General features: G+C 39.7%; 3 protein-coding genes across 3 annotated transcripts in view; 1 reads left to right on the top strand and 2 right to left on the bottom strand.

Moving 5' to 3' along the window:
* foxj3 (forkhead box J3) overlaps window positions 1–14,246 on the bottom strand; it is a 126,948-nt gene extending 112,702 nt beyond the window's left edge. The window contains exon 1 of the mRNA XM_058055612.2: window positions 13,909–14,246. The gene's annotated coding sequence lies outside the window, so the exon portion shown is untranslated. The remainder of the gene's footprint in view (window positions 1–13,908) is intronic.
* On the top strand, window positions 13,258–18,168 carry ppcs (phosphopantothenoylcysteine synthetase). Its single transcript, XM_058055619.2, has 5 exons — window positions 13,258–13,369; window positions 15,577–15,669; window positions 16,242–16,767; window positions 16,840–16,943; window positions 17,080–18,168. Exons 3-5 carry the CDS (start codon window positions 16,248–16,250, stop codon window positions 17,404–17,406), a joined length of 951 nt encoding a protein of 316 aa, XP_057911602.2. The 5' UTR covers window positions 13,258–13,369; window positions 15,577–15,669; window positions 16,242–16,247; the 3' UTR covers window positions 17,407–18,168.
* Window positions 17,044–24,424, bottom strand: utp3 (UTP3 small subunit processome component). The gene is made up of 16 exons (XM_058055615.2): window positions 24,273–24,424; window positions 24,012–24,096; window positions 23,392–23,448; window positions 23,262–23,318; window positions 23,063–23,195; window positions 22,920–22,988; window positions 21,959–22,080; window positions 21,726–21,887; window positions 21,584–21,652; window positions 20,261–20,301; window positions 20,091–20,187; window positions 19,081–19,218; window positions 18,865–19,010; window positions 18,719–18,785; window positions 18,383–18,490; window positions 17,044–18,307 (listed from the first exon to the last, which is right to left on the bottom strand). The coding sequence occupies exons 1-16, from the start codon at window positions 24,287–24,289 to the stop codon at window positions 18,218–18,220; spliced, it is 1,458 nt and encodes a 485-aa protein (XP_057911598.2). The 5' UTR covers window positions 24,290–24,424; the 3' UTR covers window positions 17,044–18,217.
* Between the last annotated feature and the right edge of the window lie 577 nt (window positions 24,425–25,001).

Raw genomic sequence — 25,001 nt, 5'->3', positions numbered from 1 at the left:
TCTATCAAACGTTAAAAGGCTTACGATAGAGACTTCCAACAGTATGGCAGGGAGATTTGTCAGATCGCAGGTGAAGCTACGCTGCTTTCCAGGGCCACCGGGCTCCCCCTCCCAGAGCCACAGCTCATTGACAGAACGGCTGGCTTGTAGGGTCAAACCTGGGGGCCGATATTTCGAAACAGTTCAGAAGAAGGTGACTCAGCCCTCATCAGAGCAATCAGTCAGCGGGGACAGCCCATGCTTGGCCCATGCGCCATGCCTGGCAATTTTTTAACTATTTTAATTATATGTTTGATTATTTGTTTATTTATACTTTCCTTTTCTTTCATTACCGCATCAGCCATCTGCCATTATTCTCAATTCTTTCTCTCCCGAATAGAAAATTGAACAAAATGGATGAAATAAGCTCTTCCGATTCATTTTCGGACACGTTGAATTGTGCAAGTGTGATGTTCATCAATGCCCAAAACAAATAAAACAATGACTATTAATTACGCCAAGCAACTGGCATGGACCACGTCTCCTTGGCGGCAAGTCCTGTCATCCGACTACCTCTCGCTCCGCCCATTTGTTCATTCATTCATTCATTCATCCACCCTGAGGGAGAGGCACGCAAGCCAGAGGAACTATGACTCATCTGAGTAACAAGACGCATTCTTGGGAATTCTCCACAGACGTGATGTGTGCTAAACCACGAGCACTTGAGAGTATGGTGCAGAAAGTGTAGTAGAAAAAGAAAAAAATTAGTGAGTTGGGTTAATATAGCCAAAGCAAGTCATAACTTGTGTGTGGGTTTCCTGGTCCCTGGAGATTAACATTCTCTCCGAATCCAGAAAGAGAATCCTTGGCTTCCGTTAGGGGTTTTCTGAATCACGCATAGAGCACACAAAAGTACTACATCTAAGGCGACGAGGTTCTGAGAGGTTTTGATCAATGATTCTGCCGAGCATGCGGGGCCCTTGGAGACACGAAGACATGAAGGCATAAAGTGTTTAATGATGAGGTCTAACACATCTGCCGCAGTCTTGTTCAATTGATACAGCATCGTCGGGACATGGCGCTTGCCCATGCAGATCACATGGCTCTCCGACGACGATGACGTCGTCTTTGGACTGACCGACTTAGAGCTGTCTTCACACTTGCAGTTTAGTACTCTGGTCTGGTCCGAGAAGACGTAAGTTCACAATAAGCATCTGAAATGTGCTTTTAAAGGAATGTGCTTCCAGGCGAATCAGACTAAGATAGAAATGCACCACAGCTTGTTTTAACTGAACACAACATAAGTGTGAACGCACCTTTATCAGACATTCACATGGACTGGAGACCATGATGGCAAACCCTGATTTGGTGGACCATACATTGCTTTCATTTACAACCCTAAAACAAGGATTAATCTTACAGTTGATCCACTTTTTAAGAAACTCTCGCCCTCAGCCAATCCTGACCACAAACTTTCTTTCTGAAGATATGAATTCGAAGAATTGATTCATTCTGAATACAGACTGACGTCACTGTCAAGGAAATGAAACTTAGCGGTGAAATGAATGAACAAGGCAAAGTTAACCCAAATTAACACCAAAGATAATTTGGATGGAAACAACATTCAGCTAAGTGTCATATCATGGTTTGGGGGCTAAATACTGCCGAGCTGTGGTTCATTGTGGGAAGCAGGAATTCTGACATGTACTCTGACAAAAGCTTGAGCCCCAGTTTTCCCAACATGATAAGGAGCCCAAACAAGATGACAAGTGGGTGCTGAGGACGGGAAAGTGAAGGTGATAGATACAGTGCATCCGGAAAGTATTCACAGCGCTTCACTTTTTCTACATTTTGTCATGTTACAGCCTCATTCCAAACTGTATTAAATTAATCTCTTACCTCAAAATTCTACACAAAATACTCCATTATGACAATGTGAAAAAAGTTTTTTTTTGACATGTTTTGAATTTATTAAAAATAGAAAACAAAAAAATCACATTTACATAAGTATTCACAGCCTTTGCCATGAAGCTCAAAATTGAGCTCAGGTGCATCTTTTTTCCAGTGATCATCCTTGAGATCTTTCTACAGCTTAATTGGAGTCCACCATCAGGCCTGTATGGTAGAGTGGCCAGACGAAAGCCATCAGACCAGAGAATTTTGTTTCTCATGGTCTGAGAGTCATTCAGGTGCTTTTTGGCAAATTCCAGACGGGCTGCCATGTTCCTTTTACTAAGGAGTGGCTTTCGTCTGGCCACTCTACCATACAGGCCTGATTGGTGGATTGCTGCAGAGATGGTTGTCCTTCTGGAAGGCTCTCCTCTCTCCACAGAGGAACGCTGGAGCTCTGACAGAGTGACCATCGGGGCCTTGGTCACCTCCCTGACTAAGGCCCTTCTTCCCCGATCGCTCAGTTTAGAAGGCCGGCCAGCTCTAGGAAGAGTCCTGGTGGTTCCAAACGTCTTCCATTTACGAATAATGGAGGCCACTGTGCTCATTGGGACCTTCAAAGCAGCAGAAATTTTTCTGTATCCTTCCCCAGATTTGTGCCTCAAGACAATCCTGTCTCGCAGGTCTACAGACAGTTCTTTTGACTTCATGCTTGGTGTTTGTGCTCTGACATGCACAGTCAACTGTGGGACCTTATATAGACAGTTATTATATTTCCAAATCATGCCCAATCAAGTGAATTTACTGCAGGTGGACTCCAATTAAGCTGTAGAAAGATCTCAAGGATGATCAGAGGAAAAAAGATGCACCTGAGCTCAATTTTGAGCTTCATGGCAAAGGCTGTGAATACTTATGTAAATGTGATTTTTTTTGTTTTCTATTTTTAATAAATTCAAAACATGTCAAAAAAAACCTTTTTTCACATTGTCATAATGGAGTATTTTGTGTAGAATTTTGAGGTAAGAGATTAATTTAATTCAGTTTGGAATGAGGCTGTAACATGACAAAATGTAGAAAAAGTGAAGCGCTGTGAATACTTTCCGGATGCACTGTAGGTAGTCATCCAGACTTGAACCCAGCTGAGTACATATACATACAAGCATATTTTTTCTGGTCCTGTAGAAGGTGGTACTTCACTTCCAAGCATGTCAAAGAGACTAGCACAATACAACAATAAATTAAAAAATACGCATATATAATTTGTTTTGCATGATTCCCACACAACAACATTTTTTAGATAAATACAATGAACCACAAACAACAACAAAAAAAATCCCAGTCATGGTTCATACTCAGACAAAACCGCATTGTCAAGCAAGTTGGTGTCACTGGAGGGAATGCCCCACCTCTGCTCAGATTCCCAGCATCTAGATTGGTCTGGCCTTGTAGGTTAATGATGTGTTTGTCATTAGAGACGCTGTAATGATTAAACCAGATACCAAACGCCGTCAAGAAAGCTCAGGTCACAGGCCTCTCGAAGCATGCGAGTCTGTCGTTTGGGCTGTTTTAGAATATGTCCGATGGACGTAAGAACATTCATGATGATTTACGCTGTTTTGATTTGGGCTTTGACTTCATTTCCGCTACAGATGGGTGACTTTCTATTCAGCAGGTGCGTTGCTGCTTCCCATCGGCACAAAAGAACAAGCGCATTGGCTCCTTATCAAAGAGTAGGCGATCGTTTGCATATAAAGCTGTCAAGTGAGATCACAAGCGGTCATTTTAGACATGGAGAATTATTCATTATGAATCAATGAGCTGTCCACTTGTAACCGGATCGCCAAAGATGCTTTCTATACACTCATTTATTGAGGAGTTTCTTAATCATTTCAATTACTCCTTTTTCCTGTGTGTTATCATTCAGCACTTAATCATGCATAGTGGCTATAGTATGATACTATGAAGCAGGGGTGTTCACACTTTTTCAGCCTGCAAGCTACTTTTAAAACGACCGATTCCCACAGATCTACCTCCTACTTTTAGTATAGAAAAGAATCGATATTAACTATATATATATGTTTTTTGTTGTTTTTTTTTTTTAAATGAGTGCATATTTACAATTTGTACATTTGGGGTGCACACACTTTTTCAGCCTGCAAGCTACTTTTAAACTTCCCACAGATCTACCTCCTACTTTAAATAGAGAAAAAATATATATTTACTATATATATACGCATATAATTTTATTTAATTTTTTTAATTAGTGCATATTTACAGTTTGTACATTTGGAGTGCACACACTTTTGCATGTAAGGTAGAAGTCAAAATGATCTACCTCTTTCTATAAAATGTAACCTATATAAAATCTAAACGGTAAACTTTGAAATTTATTGTAAATATTAATGATTAGTATTTTACATTTTATGTTTATAGGTAACCAAAGTAGTTGGTATCATAATTATATTACACATAATTCCTTAATAGTTGTGTACATAACCCCAGTACTGGTAATATGTCAGTCAAAATAGCTGGGTAACGTTCATTAGGACACACAGTTACGTATGTCTTCTATCCAGTTAGCATTAGCATCAAACATTACCGATATACAAGAATTGAAAATGATTATGCAAAAGACAAAGTGACTTTATGCAATTGACTCAAACTACCTTGGCGATCTACCGTAGGTAGCTCACGATGGAGGTAATGAGCATCCTTGCTATAAAGTTTTTATATGCGAAGGTTTCTGCTAATCTGCTCGCAGGAAGTTCTGAGAATTTAACGGCAACACTTATGAGTCATCTTAGATTGTAATGAGTCACACAGACACCATGAGGGCACCACTACCAACACCCTCTTACCCTCTTTTTTTGCTTTTTTAATACATTCCCAATGTGTTATAAAGTAATTCAAAAACTGAAATTAATCTGATTATACTTTTTAATTATTTGACAGCCCTAGAAATAATATGACGTATTATATTCATTGTAATATGAATAATATGCTGCAGTACACATCCATCCATTTTCTATACCGCTTATCCTCACGAGAGTCGTATATGTTATATATGTATTATGTATTACAATCATTCAAATTGTCTAATTTAAGTGATATTAAAACCATTCTTTTAATTTTAAAATCATTAGTTTAATAATGCATGTTCACACTGTAAATTTTAGTAATAAGCAATAAAACAAAGAAATAAAAATAGTTCAGAAAGTTCTACTGAGGAGGGAATGAGTATGGCTGAGAAGATGCTTGTGTGAAAACAGACACCCCACACCCCAAATCGAGTGAGGGACTCTTTAAAAATTCATTAATTTACAGCAAAAATAGATTAAAGCACCCAGCTGATCAAAACTCCAAAAATGTGTCTCCTGAATAACATGAATGGTAAAACATCTCTCGAGGTTGTTGCCGGAAGAAAGAGTACACACCTTGAGAATCGTTTCTTTTCAATTATTACTTAAAACAATGCATGCATCTCTAATTGTCAGATAATTAATTAAGCCAATCTTTGGGAGGAGAAAAAAGGGGACTGAAGAAAGGAAAAAACTAATTAAAATCCATTCTAATATCTGTCACTGTCATGACGCTTTGCCAATGTCATTCTTGCCAATATTTGATGTCATGGCTACAGGGAATGCTTTTACACGCACTGTGGTGTATTTACTCTGCTAGTACAGTTTGTTTGTTCAAGTGTAAACGCCGTTATCTGAACCCGTCTTGTCTCGACCAACTTACGAGTGCATTCTGCTAAGGTTCGGTTCACTTTTGTCGAGAAATTGAGAAATGGACGCCAACTTTTCTCATGTGATATCAACTTCTACGCACATTAATACCAAAAAAAAAAAACAACAACATCGCTAATAGGGATGTCCTGGTCCGATTTTCAGATCGGGATAGGCTGCCGATCCAGTTGCCATATAACGTTCGGAACTCCGGGCCACACTAAAACATGTTAGATGCGGTTATGCAGCTCAAAGCTAGTTGCTAATCCACTCCTGTCAACGGCAAGAAGAAGAAAACGCAACACCTCCATTCAGACATGTCGTCCGACCCCCCACAGTGCCCAGACTGCTGTGTCATGGTGCGAGGATCTCACACAGGTAATACCGCTGTAACCGCTGGTTGTTTATATTAATGTCCATAAATTACTATTGCCTTGAGAGAGATTGAGAGAAAGTTAGATTTTTTTAAAGTAATTATTCTAAATCCCCAAACAAACTGATCTATAACCATGTCAAATGATTAGTCCTACCCTAAAAGTATTTTTTCCCAATTTTATCTTACTGGATTAAGAACCTGGCTCACAGAGGTTGAGCATTTTTACCATTTTCAGCAGTTTAGCAGTTAGCAAGCTAGTATTGTTATCATTTTAACCATTTTCTCATGTATTACTTTAATAGACACTTAGTAATAGTAAAGTTATGCTAACTGTTAGCATGTTAGCATTTCCATCATCCTCTAGTAGTAAAATTCCCACAACAAAAATCATTAAAAACCATTGCTACATTCATTCAACATTTCAGCACATTTCCATAGCATTCAGAGTCAGCGTCTGTAACATTCAACGTAAACAGCATGTCAGTTTTGCTTAAGCTCTTCAGCTTTCAAACTATTCCTCCACTCATAATAGAGTTCAACATTTCAAAATTCATTCTACATATTTCAACATTCATACATTTCAACAGCATTTCAGTTCAGCATTCACAAGGAATTTCTACTGAAACTGTTTCATCTAGTTATATTTGATTTTATATGAGGCTGTAATAAACTCCTCTTTACAGGCAAGTTTTGTGTAATGCTAAATGTATGTGATGTCCGACTGTTTTGTGTCGCGTTGAACACATCAGGCGGAGTGCTTGTGTGTGTGTGTGTGTGTGTGTGATGTGAGTGAGGAGGGCAGATTCAGTGCATGTGTGGTGATAGCTGTGTTCGCTATAACTCTTTTGGTTATGTTTGCTGATAATATTTGAGCTACATTGGTTGACAAACTGATACCACTATAGCACAGGCCTGGCATGGAGGACCCTACGAAATCCATTATAGTTCTTCCCTAATTCCATTAATTTTTTTCCATATTCCATTTTAACTCATTCGCTACCCAAGATGTATTTATAAAAATTATTTCAACCCGACCGCTCGCGCTATCATTTACATTTTTCTGAGCGAGAGGCACAAAGAGGTGATGATGCAGCTCCACAGTAGAAGAAATCATGTTTGGTGCAACCAGGAAGAAAGAAGGCATCTCGCCATGTAGCGCAAAGGTTACGCATTGAGGGGAAATTTTAACACATGTATGTGCGACCACACGCATAGTTTATGATATATAAATATGTCTCAATTTGTGTCAAAGTGAAATCTTTTCACAGAATTCCTTTTTTCAACCTTTTTTTGTTGAGAACTGATATTTTGCTGACACTTACCTACTTCCTACTGGCGATTTAAAGAGGTAGAAACAATCTCTTTTTTCCTGATGAAAGATGAGAGTCTAATCTGTCTTTTGGTATATACCATGTCTACATAGCCCAAGAACACAATATTCTGTGTGCCTTGAAAAATCTGTCAAAATCATCAAACATGGCCGCTACTGAGAGGGACGGCTTTTGAAAATTGCGGGAATTGAAATAGTTGGGGTTTTTTCACTTTTACACTTATTTTCAGGCCATAGTGACTAAGTTGTCCATTTATTAAATGCAAAAAAACTAAATGGGATGTCACCACAAGCACACATTGTTACAAAATCCTCAACAAATTGTAACATTTCAGCGGGAATTGTGAAACGCTCGCTTCCATTATTTACAAGTCGTAAATCAGAACACAGTGTAAACACACTCAGCCTGAGTCACATACACACTGCCACACTAGCATGCTCTGCTAAACTAAGCTAACCCCAAAAGCTTCCGGTCATGCTCTGTAAGTTGAGTTTGAACATTTTTTCGCCAACTTCCGCATGCCGCCTAATAAGAATCGGCCATGGTTGAGCTCTCCGCTTAGGAAATACGTTCCTTCTCCTCACTACGACAGCACTTCATTCACATTGTGTCAATTTCCACAAAATTCCACATTTTTATTGTCCAATTATGAATTTCTGTTGGTCCGACCCCCCCATAGTGGACACAGAGAACCCTTCTCATGGATCAAAAATTTCCGATACATTCCTTACGCTGGCATCAAAACCCGATACTGATCGGACTGGATGGTTCAGTTCAAAAAACTAAAAATATACATAAATGCCAAAAACTGCAGTTCCAATAATTGCTCCGACCAACACTAAATGAGGTTCATTTAAGTGCAATTATCCTCTCTGATCGTTCCAATAAAGAGACTTCTTTAACACAGAGAAGTGTGCTCACACAACGTGACTGCAAACAAGATTCAAATTGGAATCAGGGAGGCAATTCCGAGCAGATGAATGGTTCCATAGCTCATCTGCATTCTAGTGAAGGAGGAGGAGGAACAGCATTGCTAATGAAGACTGAGCCTCTCACTCATTCTTGAGGCCTCAACGGGAGCAAAAAAATGTTTTTATTTTTAAGTCACGTTTCTTTTCAAAAATAGTCCAGTCTTCTGCAAAGTGGAGCATTAGCATTTGTTGAGAGGAAAGGAACAGCAGGTGGTGGTGTCCAAAGTCTGGCCTCGGGGCCATTGGTGGACTGCAGCTCAAATATCCTTTTATTGTCCTACGGCATACGATAAGAAGATATAATTCATGTCATTGATAAAAATTAAATTAAGATTGCCTCAGAACATTATGATGGATGTTTAGAACATGAGAAAAATCATCATTGCTTTTAACTGACTGTCAACTCACACTAATCAATCAATCATTATTTGTTTCAGCATTTGTTGATTATTACATTGTATCTGACTTACCTCATCTGAGGAAACAAAATTTGCCAGATGTATTTGTGTACTAATTCCCTGCAAATTAAGAAATAATTAATTCATTAATTCAATATGAATTATAGATGACACAGCTTCTTGAACCCAATTCTAAAACTGTCAAAACATCACATTAATTTGGAATTAAAATTTTAAAATAATTAATTACTAAAATAAAGAATTCTAATTCTCAATCAAAATATTTCATTAACACTAAAGAATTTTAAAAAATTGCAAAAAGGTAAAAATGTATTTGATTGTTTTAATTCTACAACTATATTTCTGTTTGGCATATCTTGACCTACACTGGATTGTTTTAGCATATTTAATCAGCCATAGGCCAAGGATATTAAAGCGTTATTATCCTTGATCTAAGGTGAAGAACGTTAAAAGCCCTAAAAATTAAAAAGCTACACTGTGAGTCTGACTTCACATTCCGCAATTTAAAATTTGCCAGCTTTGGATTTGTAGCAAAAAAAAAAAAAAAAAAGATGAACAAAAAATAAATAAAGCATAGGTCTTTTAGCGAGTGCATCAGCACTACACAAGATGCTGTAAAAAGAAATATTGGCATCCTCATGAATAAATTGCTGCCTGCCAATCATGTAACACAATATGATTTTAGCCTGAGGGCTGAGATGTGGTGGTCTAATAGGGTTTTGCTGCAGAAGGGTACCTGTTGGGTGCTGTCCAACCATACGCTCACACATGTACACACACACACAGTCAGTGATGAGTATGCACGCAGCCACAGGCTCAACTACCACCAGGAGTCTGAAAAGTGTACCACACGGACGCCCATTTGAATAATCACTTCAACAAGGGGAGAAATTAAAAAACGGCTCTGAGTGAGGAGACGGGGCCAGATGCTGCATTCCTAATGAGCCGCCACGCTACTCCAACGGTGGACAGACCGTAATCGCCATTGATTACTCTGTAAATTGATTGACAGCTAAGAATTGTGTCAAATTTGATTGTTAATGAATGGTGTCTCAACGTAATTGAGACAAAACAACCAGCAGAGGCGCTGTTGAGTCAGCACAACAAAGTCAACTCCGGAAAAAGTCAAAAGGAATGTATGCAAGAAGCTGTTACAGATCTTCTACCAGACTGGGGAGCACTCTCATGAAGGACGTCACACACGCCTGGAAAAACTGTTGAGGAAGGCAGACTATGTCATTGGCACTGAGCTGGACAGCCTGACATCCGTGGCAGAACAAAGGACACCGAAGAGGCTCCTTTCCATCATGGACATCCAGCATCATCCAGAGCACAGCATCATCGCCCAACAGAATGCTTTAGTGGCAGATTACTATCACTGTTGCTTTTTTTTTCTGGCAGTCACCTACATCATCACCGTCACTTTGTAGAGGTCATATGACATCGGTGAGCTGATATGAAGTCCCCTCCTGATTGGCTCTTGTGTTTCGGCAGTAAAAAAAGTGGAGAACAGATGTTGCAGTTATGTAATTATGGCTGAAACAATTATTCAGATAATTCAAATACCTCCATTACAAAATATAGTCTGTTCTATTTTGATGAATTGTTTACATCACTCACGTGAGTACGACACCCACGCAGAGGACGAAGAAGGAAGCGGGTATTTGAACAAGCGGGAAGATTGAAGAGGCTAGAAAAACCTTACACTCAGCATCTTAAGTAAAAGCTGTGGTTTTCTGTTTATTAAATCATTGTTTTTGGGCTGTTTGTTATGCTTTGTTCTACATACACCTTTCCTTTCCAAAACATTTATAATATATCATTTTAACTTAACTCGACCTAATATTTGCTTGCCTGCTTCATTCACACCTGTTCGACTCCCTCAAGAACTGTTTCTTCTGCATGCAGACAAATTGTGCAGTCATGGAAAAAATTATTAGACCAGCCTTGTTTCTTCAATTTCTTGTTAATTTTAATGGCTGGTACTACTACAAGTATGTTTCCTGAAGAATACAATGAACATGGAATACCTACAAACATTGCATTTTGCAGTACAATGCCATACAGTTATTGATATAAGAACATAAGTGACTTTGGTTATTATGAAGAAAACCATAGAAATGGCTATATATACACTCTTAAGAGCTATATTTGATGTGATCATTATATTTGTAAAAAGAAATGTACCTTTAGTTGTGCCGGGCATTAAAGTGACCAAATGAACTAAAAAAACAAGGTTGGGTTAAGGATTTTTTTCTGTGACTGTAGTATATAAAGCCCTAAAAATAACCACAAGCTACACTATACACAATGTCAATATAAGAAATAAAACGCTTGACTATCTAAAAAACAATTTTTTTTTTTTTACAAGCTACCCTTCATGACGTGGTGGGCGGATACACAGAGCAGTCTTATCTAGCTATGGACAGGGCAGAGGTGTTATCATGTCCATGAAAGAACAGGAATTCCAACAACAACAAGTAGAGCCAGAAAACAAGGAAAAAATGCTGCTAGAATTATGCTTACTGAAAACCATTTTTCAAATGCATGCATGCTATGATTCATATTTCTGCACATATTATGTATGTATGTTATCCAAGTCTATTACGCGACCGCAAGGCTCTATTACACAGAGCTGCTTCCAAAAACATTCATCTAACATGCAGTTTGCAAACAGGCAGCAAGGCAGCAATAATGGGAAAGTTCAATTGGAGCAACAACAGGTGAATGAAGCGGAAGTAACATTGCCAGCTGTGTGTCTGGAGTGGTGGCAATACTATTTTTAAGCAAAACCGGGGTTGACCTTTTACATCGCAGATGCTGACTCATGTTCAGGGCATTTTCTCCTCAGTCTGAGGTGAGGGGGTTTGGGATTTATGACAATGATAAATAGTCATAAATGAAAACCACTTTATGAGTGAAAAATAAACATGAACGTGGGAGTGAGTGCTTCATCTAGCATCATACTGTAACTCAGTCATTATTGATACAACTTGCACAAGCGTTCCTCTCGTGAAATGCCAACAAAGAACCATACTGATCTATATATAAAACCTCAGACCCATACAGCATTGCAAGTTCACAGGAATAGAAGCAACTTATCACTTCATTTACATGCAGGAGCTAAAAAACACTAATATACTGCTTTGCCACCTTTGGTGCATTGTGTTCACTGTATCTGCACTGCATCATCCTCACAGGTATGTCTAATATTTTGGTCCATGACAAGGGCAAGTGTCAATCAAAACAACATTGCCACCTTCTCATTTCAAAGGTTGCTTTCTGTTGTTATCCAATTGCAGCTCCTGCATTGGAGCTCTTAAGACCAGGCATATCCAAACCACAAATGACATTTTTTTTTTTTTTTAGAGAAGATTCCTAAAAACAGCATAGCACTCCTGTCACATATGGTCATATCATCTCGTACTTCGTTACATGACAAAAAAAAATAAATAAAAAAATAATAAATAAAAAACAAAACAAAAAAACTTAAGTTATATTAGGAAAGCAGGAAGTGAACAAATGTAAGACTTACTGATTGTAAAACTACCAGATTTAATAAGCTTTTCTTCTTCCTACTCTTTTGGACATGTGGAACTGTGAACTGATTATGTGATGCACTCAATTGTAATCTGATGCATGTTCAAATGAAATAAAACAATTACCATTACCATTACATAGAGTATGTTGGACTCGCATCTTGGAAATTTGTTCTTAAAAACAGCAGAGTGCTCCTGTCATATAATTTGTTCCAAGCGGCAACCCATCCCACTTTATTCAACAATCCTCTGTGCTAACTTCACTCAGATAATCTATAAAAACTGTATTTTTACCATTTTTCTTTGCTGATACAACATGGGAATGTCGACAGGTAAGATTTGATAGCATCATGGCGTGCTAATTTGCATATTTGTTGGTGCACAACCTCAAGTTAATTCATGCTAGTACACTGCCTTTTACCAGACACATCAAACGGATAGTGTGTCTGTTGTCATGTTGCACTTTTAATTCGATATTGTTACTTAGTTTTGCACAATACATCATAAATAAGAGATACATTAGATTGCTATAATGTTGGCATCCCCCCCACTCCTGGTTGGCCAGAAATTTCTTGCAACATGAGCTGATCCGTGGATCAAAAAATGTTGGGACCATTGATATTAAGGATTTCAGATGAGCATTTTTGCAGTGGGTCCTTAGAAACAGCAGAGCACACCTGCCATAATGACAATCGTGAGGGTCTTGGACGAGTAAGTCCTTAAAATAGCAGGGCTCTACTGTCATATAGAGAATCTTTTATTTGGACTTTGGTAGAGCATCCATTAAAGAGCTGAGCACTGCTGTCATGTCGACCGAAGAGCTTCAGTTGATGTAAATAAAAAGCTTCTGATTTAATTTTTGACTGTATGACTATATTAGCTATTTGGCAAGGTAAAATTAGAAAATAATAGTTTTTAACAAGCGAGTTAATTAGTCCGGCCTGCTTTCAGGTGTCAATGTGCAGGTGTACCCAATGCTTGGCCAACGGATGCACCGCTGCACTTGTTGAGCGTCCACACCACACATGGAGGAGGAGGCTGATTTCTTTCTGTGCAAGAGGAATTCAATTGCAGTGTGCGAGGAAGGGAAGGGGAGGAAAGACGATTGACAGTGGAGAAAACACGCTGCAACAGCTGTGAGTCAAATGCCACCAGGGCACACAGCAAAGCCAAATGACACACAGACAGACACACACACTTCCTACTGCACATACCAAACAGCTAGCTAACGATAGCTGCTGGAGGGCTGGCTTTGGGGGGGTGGGGGGTGTAGGGTACGTCCCTACATTACACCCGAAGCGAGGAAACAAACACCGACGACGGCTAAAGTTAGCTTCCACTGGCTAGCTAGCTGTCAAAGTTGCCTCCCTCCATGCCTGTGAGGTCGCTTGTTGTCACCTGTAGCACGGGGCTGCTAGCCCGCTAGCTCTGGAGCTGTCAACTTGAGAGTTCCAGCAAACACAGCCAGGCAAAGAAGGGGAGGAGGCGGGAGTGGAAAAGAGGGTGTCCCCCTGCGCCCCCCTGCCACGGCGAGCGGAAAGCTGTCAACCGGGGCCTGCCAAGCAGCCAGCCGGGTTCACCACCCCCCCACCCCACACACACACACACTTCCCCAACAAAGTCATCCATTTCGCGGGCCTCGGTTCAACTTCCATGCCCTTGTAAGCTCACTTACTCTGGGAGAGAGAGAGAGACGCCGCCGCTGCTGTTGTTGTTTGACGGTGGTCTCCGTAATCCTCGCGGTAGTTTCACAGTAACTGCTCCCGCCGTCTTCTGCCTTTTCACCTCCTCTGTTCCACCTCAGTCTGCCGGTGACCACCAGAGAGTTGTCCCGAGTGCTTGACGCTTGTCGTCCCGGGCAAGGTTCGCCGGTGTGTGCCTGCGGTACCGTGGCGTCCCTTCACAGCTTCTCTCCGCCTTCTCGCTAGTTCGCCTCTCTCTCGGCGGCACAGCCAACATCCGGGACTCTGCTCGCTCGTGACCGGATCTACTTTCAAATACGTCGCCGCGCAGGGAAGATCTGTTGTTTTGCCGCCTTTTTGTCACCGTCCCTGCCGCCACGGAAACTAGTCCATAGTGTCACATTATAATGAATATTCGGGGTGGACATTACAGTAATATTGATACTCACACCCATATTGTTTTAACTTGAAATGCCCAAGCTCATTTAATGATTTTGCCTTTATTTCGTTGATATATCTAAATAATTTAGAATAATATTAATTCATTTTCTACTGCTTATCCTCACAAGGGTCCCAGGGAGTGCTGGAGCCTATCCCAGCTGTCTTAAGGCGAGAGGCGGGGTACACCCTGGGCTGGTCGCCAGCCAATAACAAGGCAATTATAGACAAACAACCATTCACACTCACATTCATACCTATGGACAATTTGGAGTCGCCAATTAACCTAGCATGTTTTTGGAATGTGGGAGGAAACCGGAGTACCCGGAGAAATCCCACGCATGCACGGGGAGAACATGCAAACTCCACACAGAGGGTGCCCGGTGGGTGGAATTGAACTGGGGTCTCCTAGGGTGGAATTGAATTCAGGTGTCCTAGCTGTGAGGCCTGCGTGCTAACCACTCGTTCGCCGTGCAGCCCTAATATAAACCAGTCCATCATTAATAAAAATCTATCCTGTTTTGAATTATGCTTTTTTTAAATTGGATGAACAAAATACTTTACGGGTCCATAACTGTCCATAACAATTTTCTTTATATGTATTCTTTTTATTCATACATACACCACTAAATGGGTTCTGTCCTTTAAAAAAACGGAAACCTGCTAAATGTTAAATATATTGAATATATTCTCATCCAGTGCTCTACATGTAAACTGTTAACAACAGTCAGTTCTTCTTGGCCATACATGATGGAACATTAATTAATTGATGTAAGTTCCATGCAGTGCATGAAACAAAGAGTGAGAAACAGGTTGTTGCCGTGCTGTCTAGTCTGTAATGCAACAGCGCTCTCTCCTGGTTAATTACAGGATCAGTTTTTCGAGCCGTAGAAATGTAAGCCACATCAGGTCACAGCATTGAAATGCAATTAAGTGGATTATCTACCTAGCTTTTTTTAAACCAACTTTTTTTAACGTTTTGTTGGATTTGTTGGGTAAATACATATTCATACGATATATTTTTTAAATGTATAATTACCATGTATAGATTCACCCAAAGGGGGGATAAATAATAAAGGAAAACCATCCATCCTTTTTCTATGCCGCTTATCCTCACTGTGATTGCGGGTATGCTAGAGTCTAAAAAAGAAAACCGTTTTAGAACGTAGTGCCAAAGATAGCCGGTAGGGGCGCTCACGTAACACGCTTGTGTATTTATTAAGCGAAGAAGAAATCTCGCCAGGTCCCGGAAGTGGTTCAGAAGTTGTCAAGAAGTGGTGTTGAGCTGTCTGTCAGTACATCTGGGAATTTAAAAAGTAAGACTTTGTCATAGTGTTTTTATTACTTGCACAAGTAAATTGTAGTTACAGCATTTCAAATTCGGTGATAAAACATTTAGCAGCATTGCGCTTGGTTGTTAAAGCCGCAATATACCGCGTGACATGACTCGGTTTTGCTATGACTTAGCTTGTTTACGAAAATGAAACTTTGCTTTATTTTGTGCGAGTATTGTACACTACTCACAAAAAGTTAGGGGTATTTCAAATACTTTTTAGGATAAAACGTACTACTGCAATATTAGTACATATATATATTTATGTGGTAGTGTATAAAACTGTAAAACTAGTGAAGTGCCTCCCTTTTGGCATTGTCTTTATAATAATTAACTAGATCTTGAATGGCGTCATATATGTTGTATATAGTATGGCTGTCAATGAATAATAAAAGAGCAAACATAGAATGAATGCTGTATCAATAATTCAGCCAGGGATGGGTGTGTTAAAGTGCATTTTTGTATTTGTGTTCAAGTCCTGCATTATTATGGGACCTGTTTGTAATATTTAGTTCCTAATGAGTGTCCACCCTAACACAGCTGCCCTCTCTTTAGTAGGTCATGGCCGAACCCAGAATATCCTCCATTGATGGGAAGCTAGCCGAAGAGTTCACCGCTCCCGCTCACGTGAAAGAAGTCAAGGACAAGATGGCTGCTTTTGCCCAGCGTCACGCAGAGGCTGGTCGCCGCGTGGTTCTCATCACATCCGGTGGCACAAAAGTCCCCCTGGAGTCGCGTACCGTTCGATTCCTCGACAACTTCAGCAGCGGAAGGAGGGGAGCATCGTCAGCCGAGTATTTTCTCGACTCCGGCTACGCTGTCATTTTCCTGCACCGGCATCGTTCCCTGTATCCATACACTCGCATGTTCTCCGCTGTCAACATGCTGGACACCCTGCAGTTCAGTGCAGGTAACTCTGGTGACGTGGTGGTGAACCAGCAGGTGCTCCCAAACATCACCAAAGTGCTAAAGCGCTACCAGGAAGTAACAAATAGCCAACTACTTCTCCCCATTGACTTTAGCACCCTGTCGGAGTATCTGCACCTACTTAAAGCAGCAGCGCAGGCACTCAGCACCATAGGTAGACCTACAGTATGTAGAAGTGGCTGCATTGTTGGCATGTTGCTCATAGCGTTTTTGCTCTGCAACGCAGGATCGAAGGCTATGTTTTACTTGGCTGCAGCAGTGTCGGATTTCTACATCCCAGCATCGGAAATGCCCGAGCACAAAATCCAGTCTTCAAATGGACCTCTTCAAGTGAGTTTTTCCACACATTGAAAATTAACAACCAAATGTTTTCATAGTTATGGCATAGAAAACCTGTTTACCTTCTTCTGCAGCATTAGCATTAAAGGGACTAACATGGCTTTGGTCCTTACCCTCCTTCCTGCAGCTAACCATGAATATGGTCCCCAAAATCCTGTCCCCGTTGGTGAAGGACTGGGCACCGCAAGCTTTTGTCATATCCTTCAAACTGGAGACCGACGCGTCCATCCTGTTGGAGAAGGCTCGAAGAGCGCTGGATACCTACAGGCACCAGGTGGTCGTAGCCAATGTTCTGGACTCCAGGCGGGGTTACGTGGTGGTGGTGACCCCGAGCACCCAGGATGAGGTAGTGCTCTCCAAAGAGGACTTGAAGAACGAGGTGGAGATCGAGGAGAGGATAGTGACTAACTTGACAACTGCGCACGGCCAGTTTATTACACAGCAAGCGGGTTGATCATTATTGGAGTTTCGATTTGGTCTGTATCCGTGGTAGGGATAATTAATTGATTACTAAAAGCAATCATGTCATCAATCAATAAATCTATGCAACTTTTGTATCAAAGTTGGTAATATCTTGAAGCAAAGTAAGAATGTTATTACATGGCAGCAAACAGCCAATCGGTACCGTATTGACCTGAATATCAGACAACCTTTAGTGGAATCCCACAGTGGCTCTTAATTATTTTAAAATTAAAACAGAGCGTTTGGAGCCATCTTAAACATCTTTCAGGACTCACTTCCAAATGCGCAAACCTCATTATCTGCAACTTTGGCATCGTTTTAACACAGGAATACAACATTCTAACTACATTTATAGGTCAGAAAAGTGGAAATATTAGCATATTAGGTCCCTATTAAGACGAAAACATGATCAATATTGCATTTTACTTAATCACTTTCATGGCTCTGTGTCACTGTTCAAAATTATTTTAGAATGAGCATCAGAATTCTTGTTTGCTAACTTGTTCAACTTTTGGTCGCTGGTGTTTGACAGGAATAAAAGCTCTGATTGACATGAGAAGTTGAATATAATGTGACTGTACATTTTAGGTCATTACGGTATATTTCTTGAAACATGACAAAATAATAATCATATGACTGTAATGGTTTGACATGATGCTCAATGAATGATACTATGAAGTTTGTGTACATGGACAGCATGTAATACAATATTTTAAATTGTATGCAAGTCTATTCTTTTTAGTGCCCCACAATGAATCAGCATGTTTTACATGATCAGAAAAAAAAAATGCAGCGGTGTGCGGTTACTTAAGCTTGATACTCTTCTTGACTCCTGCACGAATGCCAGACAGTTCTCCACTGTATCTCGTCTCCTCACGACGCACATCACGGACCTGGTCCACATACACAAAGTCAGTATTTGACAGAATTTTTTTTTAATTTTTTAAATCTCTGAACGGAACGCTCACCTGGCCCTTTCTGCGAATCTTGGCCCTCCTGAACTTCTCCCTGTGTTTGACTCGGGGGTTGCGGTCGATCTTCCTCCTCTTGGGGGTAAGACCTTTGTTCTTGGCCATCTGGGGACACATTCATTGTTAGGAAAAATGTTCATGCTAGACCCATGGATACAATCCTTTCACGAGGCTTTTTAACACTCAAAAACTACAAATGCAGAACCATAATGTAGCCCACCAGACATCCCTCCGTTTTTATAGTAAAACTTAAAATTATAACAAAAATATAGAAAAAAAAATACCCATAATCTAAGCAATAAACTGCAAAGGTTACACATGGAGTGTCGGTACCTGGTATGTGATGCTTCTCTTAGCTTCTGGATCCATCTCTTCCTCCTCATCAACTTGTTCCTCCACCCTGCAACGGTGGGACAATCCTTCACATTCCTCTGCTCTTTCAACTTGGCAAACTTTTAAAAAATATATAATCTACTCACTCTTTAGCTCTATTCTTCTTCCTCTTAATCTTCAACATCATCCTCTCCTCCACTTGTTTGTAAAAGTTCAACGCTGCTTCCTCGTCCAGGTCAGAATCTGACGGTGCTTCCTCTGTCACTGGCGCTGTGTTTTCCTCTTCTTCATCCTGCAGCAACATGCACTCATTAGCTTTCTGCTTCCATGTTAGCTCCAAGCAAAGAATATATTTATCTCACCGCGTCCTCCTTAGTGGAGACTCCAGCCTTCTTCTCCGGTGTTGGTCTGCTGGTGAGCTTGTCCTTTTCCTTAGCGGCCAGCAGCTTGCGATACTGCGGCGCTAGGCGGGCATCGACTGCACTCAGTCCATTGATGAGCTACAGGTAAGCAAACAATGATGGAGAAATGACCTGTCTGCATATGTTTAGTGATATCAAATAAAATATCATCCCTCAAAGTGGCGGGGAGCATTTATTGCTCAAAAGTAAAGTAAAAGTAAGAATTATATTAGAAAAATGCATTAGACATTAAAAATACATTTAAGACAAATGTTTTTTTCTAATATTAAATAATAAAATGCATTTTTTTTCCCTGCAAATGACAATAAAATAACAACCGTTCCAGAGTGTACACCGCCTCTCCAGCACACCCATGTGACTCTAGTGAGGATAAGCGGCATCAAAAATGGATGGACGGACAATAAAAAAAAATATTGTATTTACCAAAAATTAATTCATTCATTTTCTACCGCTTTTCCTCACACGGGGGTGCTGGAGCCTATCCCAGCTGTCTTTGGGCAAGAGGCGGGGTGCATCCTGGACTGGTCGCCAGCCAATCACAGGGCACATATAGACAAACAACCATTCACACTCGCATTCATACCTATGAACAATTTGGAGTCGCCAATTAACCTAGCATGTTTTTGGAATGTGGGAGGAAACCGGAGTACCCAGAGAAAACCCAGGCATGCACGGGGAGAACATGCAAACTCCACAAAGAGATGGCCGAGGGTGGAATTGAACCCTGGTCTCCTAGCTGTGAGGTCTGCACGCTAATCACTCGACCGCTTTTTTGTAGAAATTCCATTGCAGCTTTACAGATGGCATGTGTTGTGGTAAAGACATCTACCATGCCATACGGTGGTGTCACATGTCCAAGTAAAAATGGGCCTATTGCGGCGAGGGACTTGGTATTTATTATTAAGTAGTGCTAAATAAGGGTATGGCATTTGTTACAGCGGAGGACTTACATTTCTGTAGGCAAGCAGTCGTTCGATGACTGGATGGTTGTGAGCGGGGATTCGTTTGGCTTTGAGCACCAAGTAGTAGCTGATGTTGGTACAGTAACTGTGGCAGGAAAGCGGTAAACACAGTCACAAGTGAAGTACTTGTGAACACCTGAGCCAACTTTACTACTTACTTGAGATAAAGCTGCCGTTTGGTCTTCAGGTAGGTGGCACCCTTTTGGAAACAAGCAAGCAAAATTAGTTTGATGTAAATAAAGCACAGATAGCAACCAAGAAGTCTTTATTTGGACTTTATTTTGGTAATAGGCTCAAATCGGGGGCCCGTTGCATATAACCAGGATAAGGGATTAAGGGATATCTTGGTTATCCTAGCTCAAGTTATCCGTGATCCGGCTACACAAACGTTAGCTGCTGGAAAGTGGAATATGTTCTGACATAAGTTACCATGGCGATTTATTCTGTGGCGTTAGCCTGGTCTGGTAAAGGCTAACGTCCTGGATCTAGTTCATCTCATCCCTTGTATCAATCAATAGTCACCATAAGTCGCCATCATATCACCTCATACTTCGGTACGAGGTACATTATTTAAAAAAAAACAAAAAAAAAACTTAAATTGTATTTTGGAAAGCAGGAAGTGAACAAATGTAACAGTTACTGATTGTAAAAGTACCAGATGGAGGGGTAGGATTTAATAAGCTTTGCTTCTTCCTACTCCTTTTGGACATGTGGAACTGTGAACTGATTATGGGATGCATTCAATTGTAATCTGATGCATGTTCAAATGAAATAAAACCATTGCCATTAATAGAAACCAATAGTTAATCCAATGCCCATTACGCATTATCATCATGTTCATCCACACCTACTGCCATTATTTCAACATTTGTCATCATTCATGTCAATCATTTTACATAAAGGGTTTCAGATGTTGCAATCATAATGACCACATACTATATATAAAATACACATGCCATATAAATAGATAAGAGTTACACAGTCTGACGGTGTTATATTTACACAATTTCACTCAGTCAATTTCACCTACAATATCAATGGATTCATCATCACAGTGTTTTCGGAGCTGTTAATTGTGTTGTTAGTTGTGGATGTGTACTACATTACCCAGATGGCTTTGTGCTTGAGGGGAAATTAGAAGTTCACACGGTGTTGAAGCTACGCACAAGTAATGGTGATACAGAGTTTATAAGTATTAATGTACTATTTGGATTATTTATTTGCTATTTTGCTTCCTCGTAAGCCTCTGTATGAGGTTTTCCGCTTCTGTCGGGAGAAAGGGAGCAAGCCATGGTGAATGTCAAGGAAGCCGTGTACGTACACTGATTCGGGATTGGTCAGACATCAGTAATTGTAATTGGTGCACCTCTATAATTAATAATTTATGGGAATGTGTATTTAACAACAAAATATCACAACTTGGTCCTATGTGGTTGAAATAAATAAATTTTATGCACATGCATAAAAATAACAGAAGTCACCTTTCCTGGTGGGATCTTTCCATCCTTGACCATCTGTAGGAGGGGCTGCAACTCCTTCATTTCTGTGAGCTGAAAACCACATCATTTAGTACCCCCCCATCTCATGACGCCATTAAGTGTACATTTATTCATCTCTGTGTACCTTTGTCTTGAAGTCCTGAATGAGTTCAAGGAGCTCTGGCGATTCCTTCTTCAGCAGCTTCATTTTCTCCTTCTGGGACATCTGTTTCAGGTCCTTAACGATCCTCTCCTCCTTTCCCACAACTTTCTCCTCGCTCTTCTCCTCTGCTGCCGCAGGAAACTCCTTGTTTTCCACAAAAAAAGTCATTTATCACTGAGAGAATAGAATGGCATTAAGTCAAGGCTGGTAAATACCTGAAAAAAGGTGAAGTCATAATCCTCCTCGGTCAGGTTTTCCGTTAAGCGTTTTTGGATATTTTTGGCCTCTTCTTCCTCCTCTTGTTCCTCTGCTTCCAGCTCTTCATGCGTTTTACCTTCTATCACAATACAATAAAAATGCATCAGATGCTAGCATAGTAACATGGCAGGATATATTCAATAGCCAATAGTCATCATAAATCACCAGGTGTGATATCCACTTGAATAAATAAATACAACTTGTCCTTTTATTTAACCCCACTCAAGAAAAAAATTAACAGGCGGTGACTCAATTACAGCGAATTGTAGATGGTCTGTAAAGCTGACATTTGCGTTTCAAAAAGAAACTTTGTTTTAATTGATTCTTTAATTTATTATTTTTTTATTAACATTAATTGATGCTTCTTTTTCATAAGATATTCAATCACTTGATGTCTTAAGATATGTGTTTATTTTTTGACAGATAAAGGGCAACTTAAATTTTTTCCAAATATAAATATTTTATGCACATTGTACAACACAGATGCAATTTTGATGTAAAACAATATCATGAAATATCTTGAACGCTTTAGTTAATCAATTGGTGTTCAGTTCATGTTATCAAAATAAATTAGATTTAGCCACGTTTATCTTGGAAGTAAATCAAGTCCAAAAACTTTGAATGCGATATTGTTGTAAAAATGTAATATCTGTGTCTGTTTTTTCAAAAATTGCCGAATTTGCTGCTAGTATGACGCTTCATGTAGTTAATACTAACAGTAGCCAGACTATGTAACATATTATACTGAAATACTATTTATTTTAACCAAGAGCAATTAGTTAGGATACTAAACTTACATTAAAAATATATTTTTCTTCATACTTTGACTTGAAATACCAATGAAAACCATGAAGTATTTTTCACACTTTTAAAACACTTTGCTATATAATTTTGAAGACAACTGCATGTTATGCTTACTTGTTGTCACATAGTCCGAGTCGTAGAACATCTTCTTCTTGGTGCCCCATGCTAAATCACTGGGAAGCTCTGAGGTGGAAAACAACATCATTGTTCAAATAAACCTTTATCAGTTTAGACAAGCTCATACTCTGACATCTAACCATTGTCTTGCTTTCCCTCTAGATCACTCTCCATGTCGGTCCCTTCATCATCGTCATCATTATCCTCTTCATCCTCTTCTACGTCATCATCATCCTCATCAGTATCATCGGTCTCCAGTGCCATCACCTCCTCCTGCAGAAGTCTTGTCTCATAAACTAATGTCATGACATCCAGGCCAAACTAAAACAGGAATCCCACCTCATCATCCAGATCCTCTTCATCGCTCGCCATGTCAACTCCACTGGCCAAAAGTTTCTATGTGGAAAAATCAAAGTGTGAGCACATAATCCAGCGCCATATGGCGTCCAAAATTTGATTCAAAACTTACCGCAATCTTTGCATCATGAAACTCGTCAATTTTATCCTTTATGTACTCGGAGGACGTCTAAAGTGAGATATGAAAGGTTCCATTCATGAATTAATAAACACAAAAGGCAAACCATTATCATCTTTCGGACTTAAAAATATGACAGAAATTGTTAAATGGAAACATTTTCTGCTGGAGTGAATTTATGGGGGAAAAATGATGGGTTAAAAAAAGACAGATTTCAGATTTTCGCCAAAAAGAGCAAGCATTGCACATAAGTGAAATAATTCAATGTATGGCTTATCAATGTAAAGTTTTCCTTTCGAGTAACAGTACAAGCAAAGAGTTTCCAACGATACTAGCTAGCTAGGACCGGATGTTAGCATTTTAGTTTCAAAAGACGAGCCGAATAGCTTGTAAAACCTTGTAATTGAAGTTTGTAATAAAATATATATTTAAAATAATAATAAAGAAAAAATAAAATAATGCTTGTAAAACCTATTTAATATTTGGGCAGAGAAGTGAATGTGGTCTCAAATTATTGTTCACGTCTGGCTTTGTCGGATAGAATTAATAACAACTTTATAACATTGCTGCATAATAATAAATGAAGATAGTAATGACTAAAACGTGGACCTTACTTTATCGGGGACAGGCATGTTTTTGTAGGCTTCTGGGTCATCTTCGTGATATTGCTCTTTGTTGGACTTCTGGAGCCGTTTACCCCTATGGACAGTAACACACACAGGATGCAAACATTGAGATTACCCTCTTATCTTATTCCTTAGCAGGCCTCACTGGTTGTTGTGACGATTTAAATTGCATAAAATAAATGAACATAGAAGTACGTTACCATGTTACAAAAGCTAGCTTTTTTTGACGTTAACATGAGCTAAACTCACCTTTTAGCGCGAGCCATTTTGGAGGTAAAAGGGCGTGGATAAAACAATCCCAAATATGTTTACTATAAATGTTTTGTTATGCTATTTAATGTGTAGACAGCCGAGTAGCAAACACTTCCACAACTCTTAGGTCCGCCATGTGCTTCCGCAACGTCTTCTTCGGCGCCTTAATAAAGAGCATCGTGAGTTGAATATCACCACCTTCCGGACGAGAAGGGAATCACACTTCATTTGTGCTTTTTATAAAAAAAAACATTTTTTTCATTTACTCGTTGGAATAATTTACAAATATATTATTATTAATCATAAAATCCGCTGATGGCACCACACCCAAAGGAAAGGTAATGCTGTTGCAGGAGTGGAACCTCTGCATAGATGTTTAAAGGAACTAATAACATTTGCTGCCATACTGGAATGAATGCAGGAAGTAAATTAGAAGCATGTTTTTCAAGTTTAAAGCGTTGGCTCGCGCTGTGCCGTCATCATCATCATCATCATTCATTATCATTAATTAGTGGTGAACACCTTTTTACTTCAATACTTACGGCGTGTGCGAGGAATATCATAGAGCTTTAGATTGGATTGTTGAATTGTTGTGAGCGTACAATAACAATTAAAGAGATTATTGGGCTGAATCTGGGCAGATTATATTGGCATGGTAACACATAGAAGATGAAATCTGATTGGACAAAAAAAACTAAAATAAAAAAAAATCTAATACATGTCCTG

This window comes from Doryrhamphus excisus, linkage group LG18 (assembly GCF_037039965.1).
Source record: "Doryrhamphus excisus strain RoL-2023G ecotype Guam linkage group LG18, RoL_Dexc_Guam_v1.1, whole genome shotgun sequence".
NCBI classification, from domain to species: Eukaryota; Metazoa; Chordata; class Actinopteri; order Syngnathiformes; family Syngnathidae; genus Doryrhamphus; species Doryrhamphus excisus.
The sequence above is the reverse complement of the archived record's forward strand: the minus strand, read 5'-3'. Positions and strand labels throughout refer to the sequence as shown.

Coding starts and splice junctions, on each gene's coding strand:
- utp3 (XM_058055615.2), bottom strand. Junction 20,302..21,583: donor GAAAGATCCCACCAGGAAAG/GTGACTTCTGTT, acceptor TGTTTCCAAAAG/GGTGCCACCTACCTGAAGAC. Junction 20,188..20,260: donor AAACGGCAGCTTTATCTCAA/GTAAGTAGTAAA, acceptor TTCCTGCCACAG/TTACTGTACCAACATCAGCT.
- ppcs (XM_058055619.2), top strand. CDS start 16,248: ATGGCCGAACCCAGAATATCCTCCATTGATGGGAAGCTAGCCGAAGAG. Junction 16,768..16,839: donor GCAGGCACTCAGCACCATAG/GTAGACCTACAG, acceptor TCTGCAACGCAG/GATCGAAGGCTATGTTTTAC. Junction 16,944..17,079: donor CTTCAAATGGACCTCTTCAA/GTGAGTTTTTCC, acceptor TCCTTCCTGCAG/CTAACCATGAATATGGTCCC.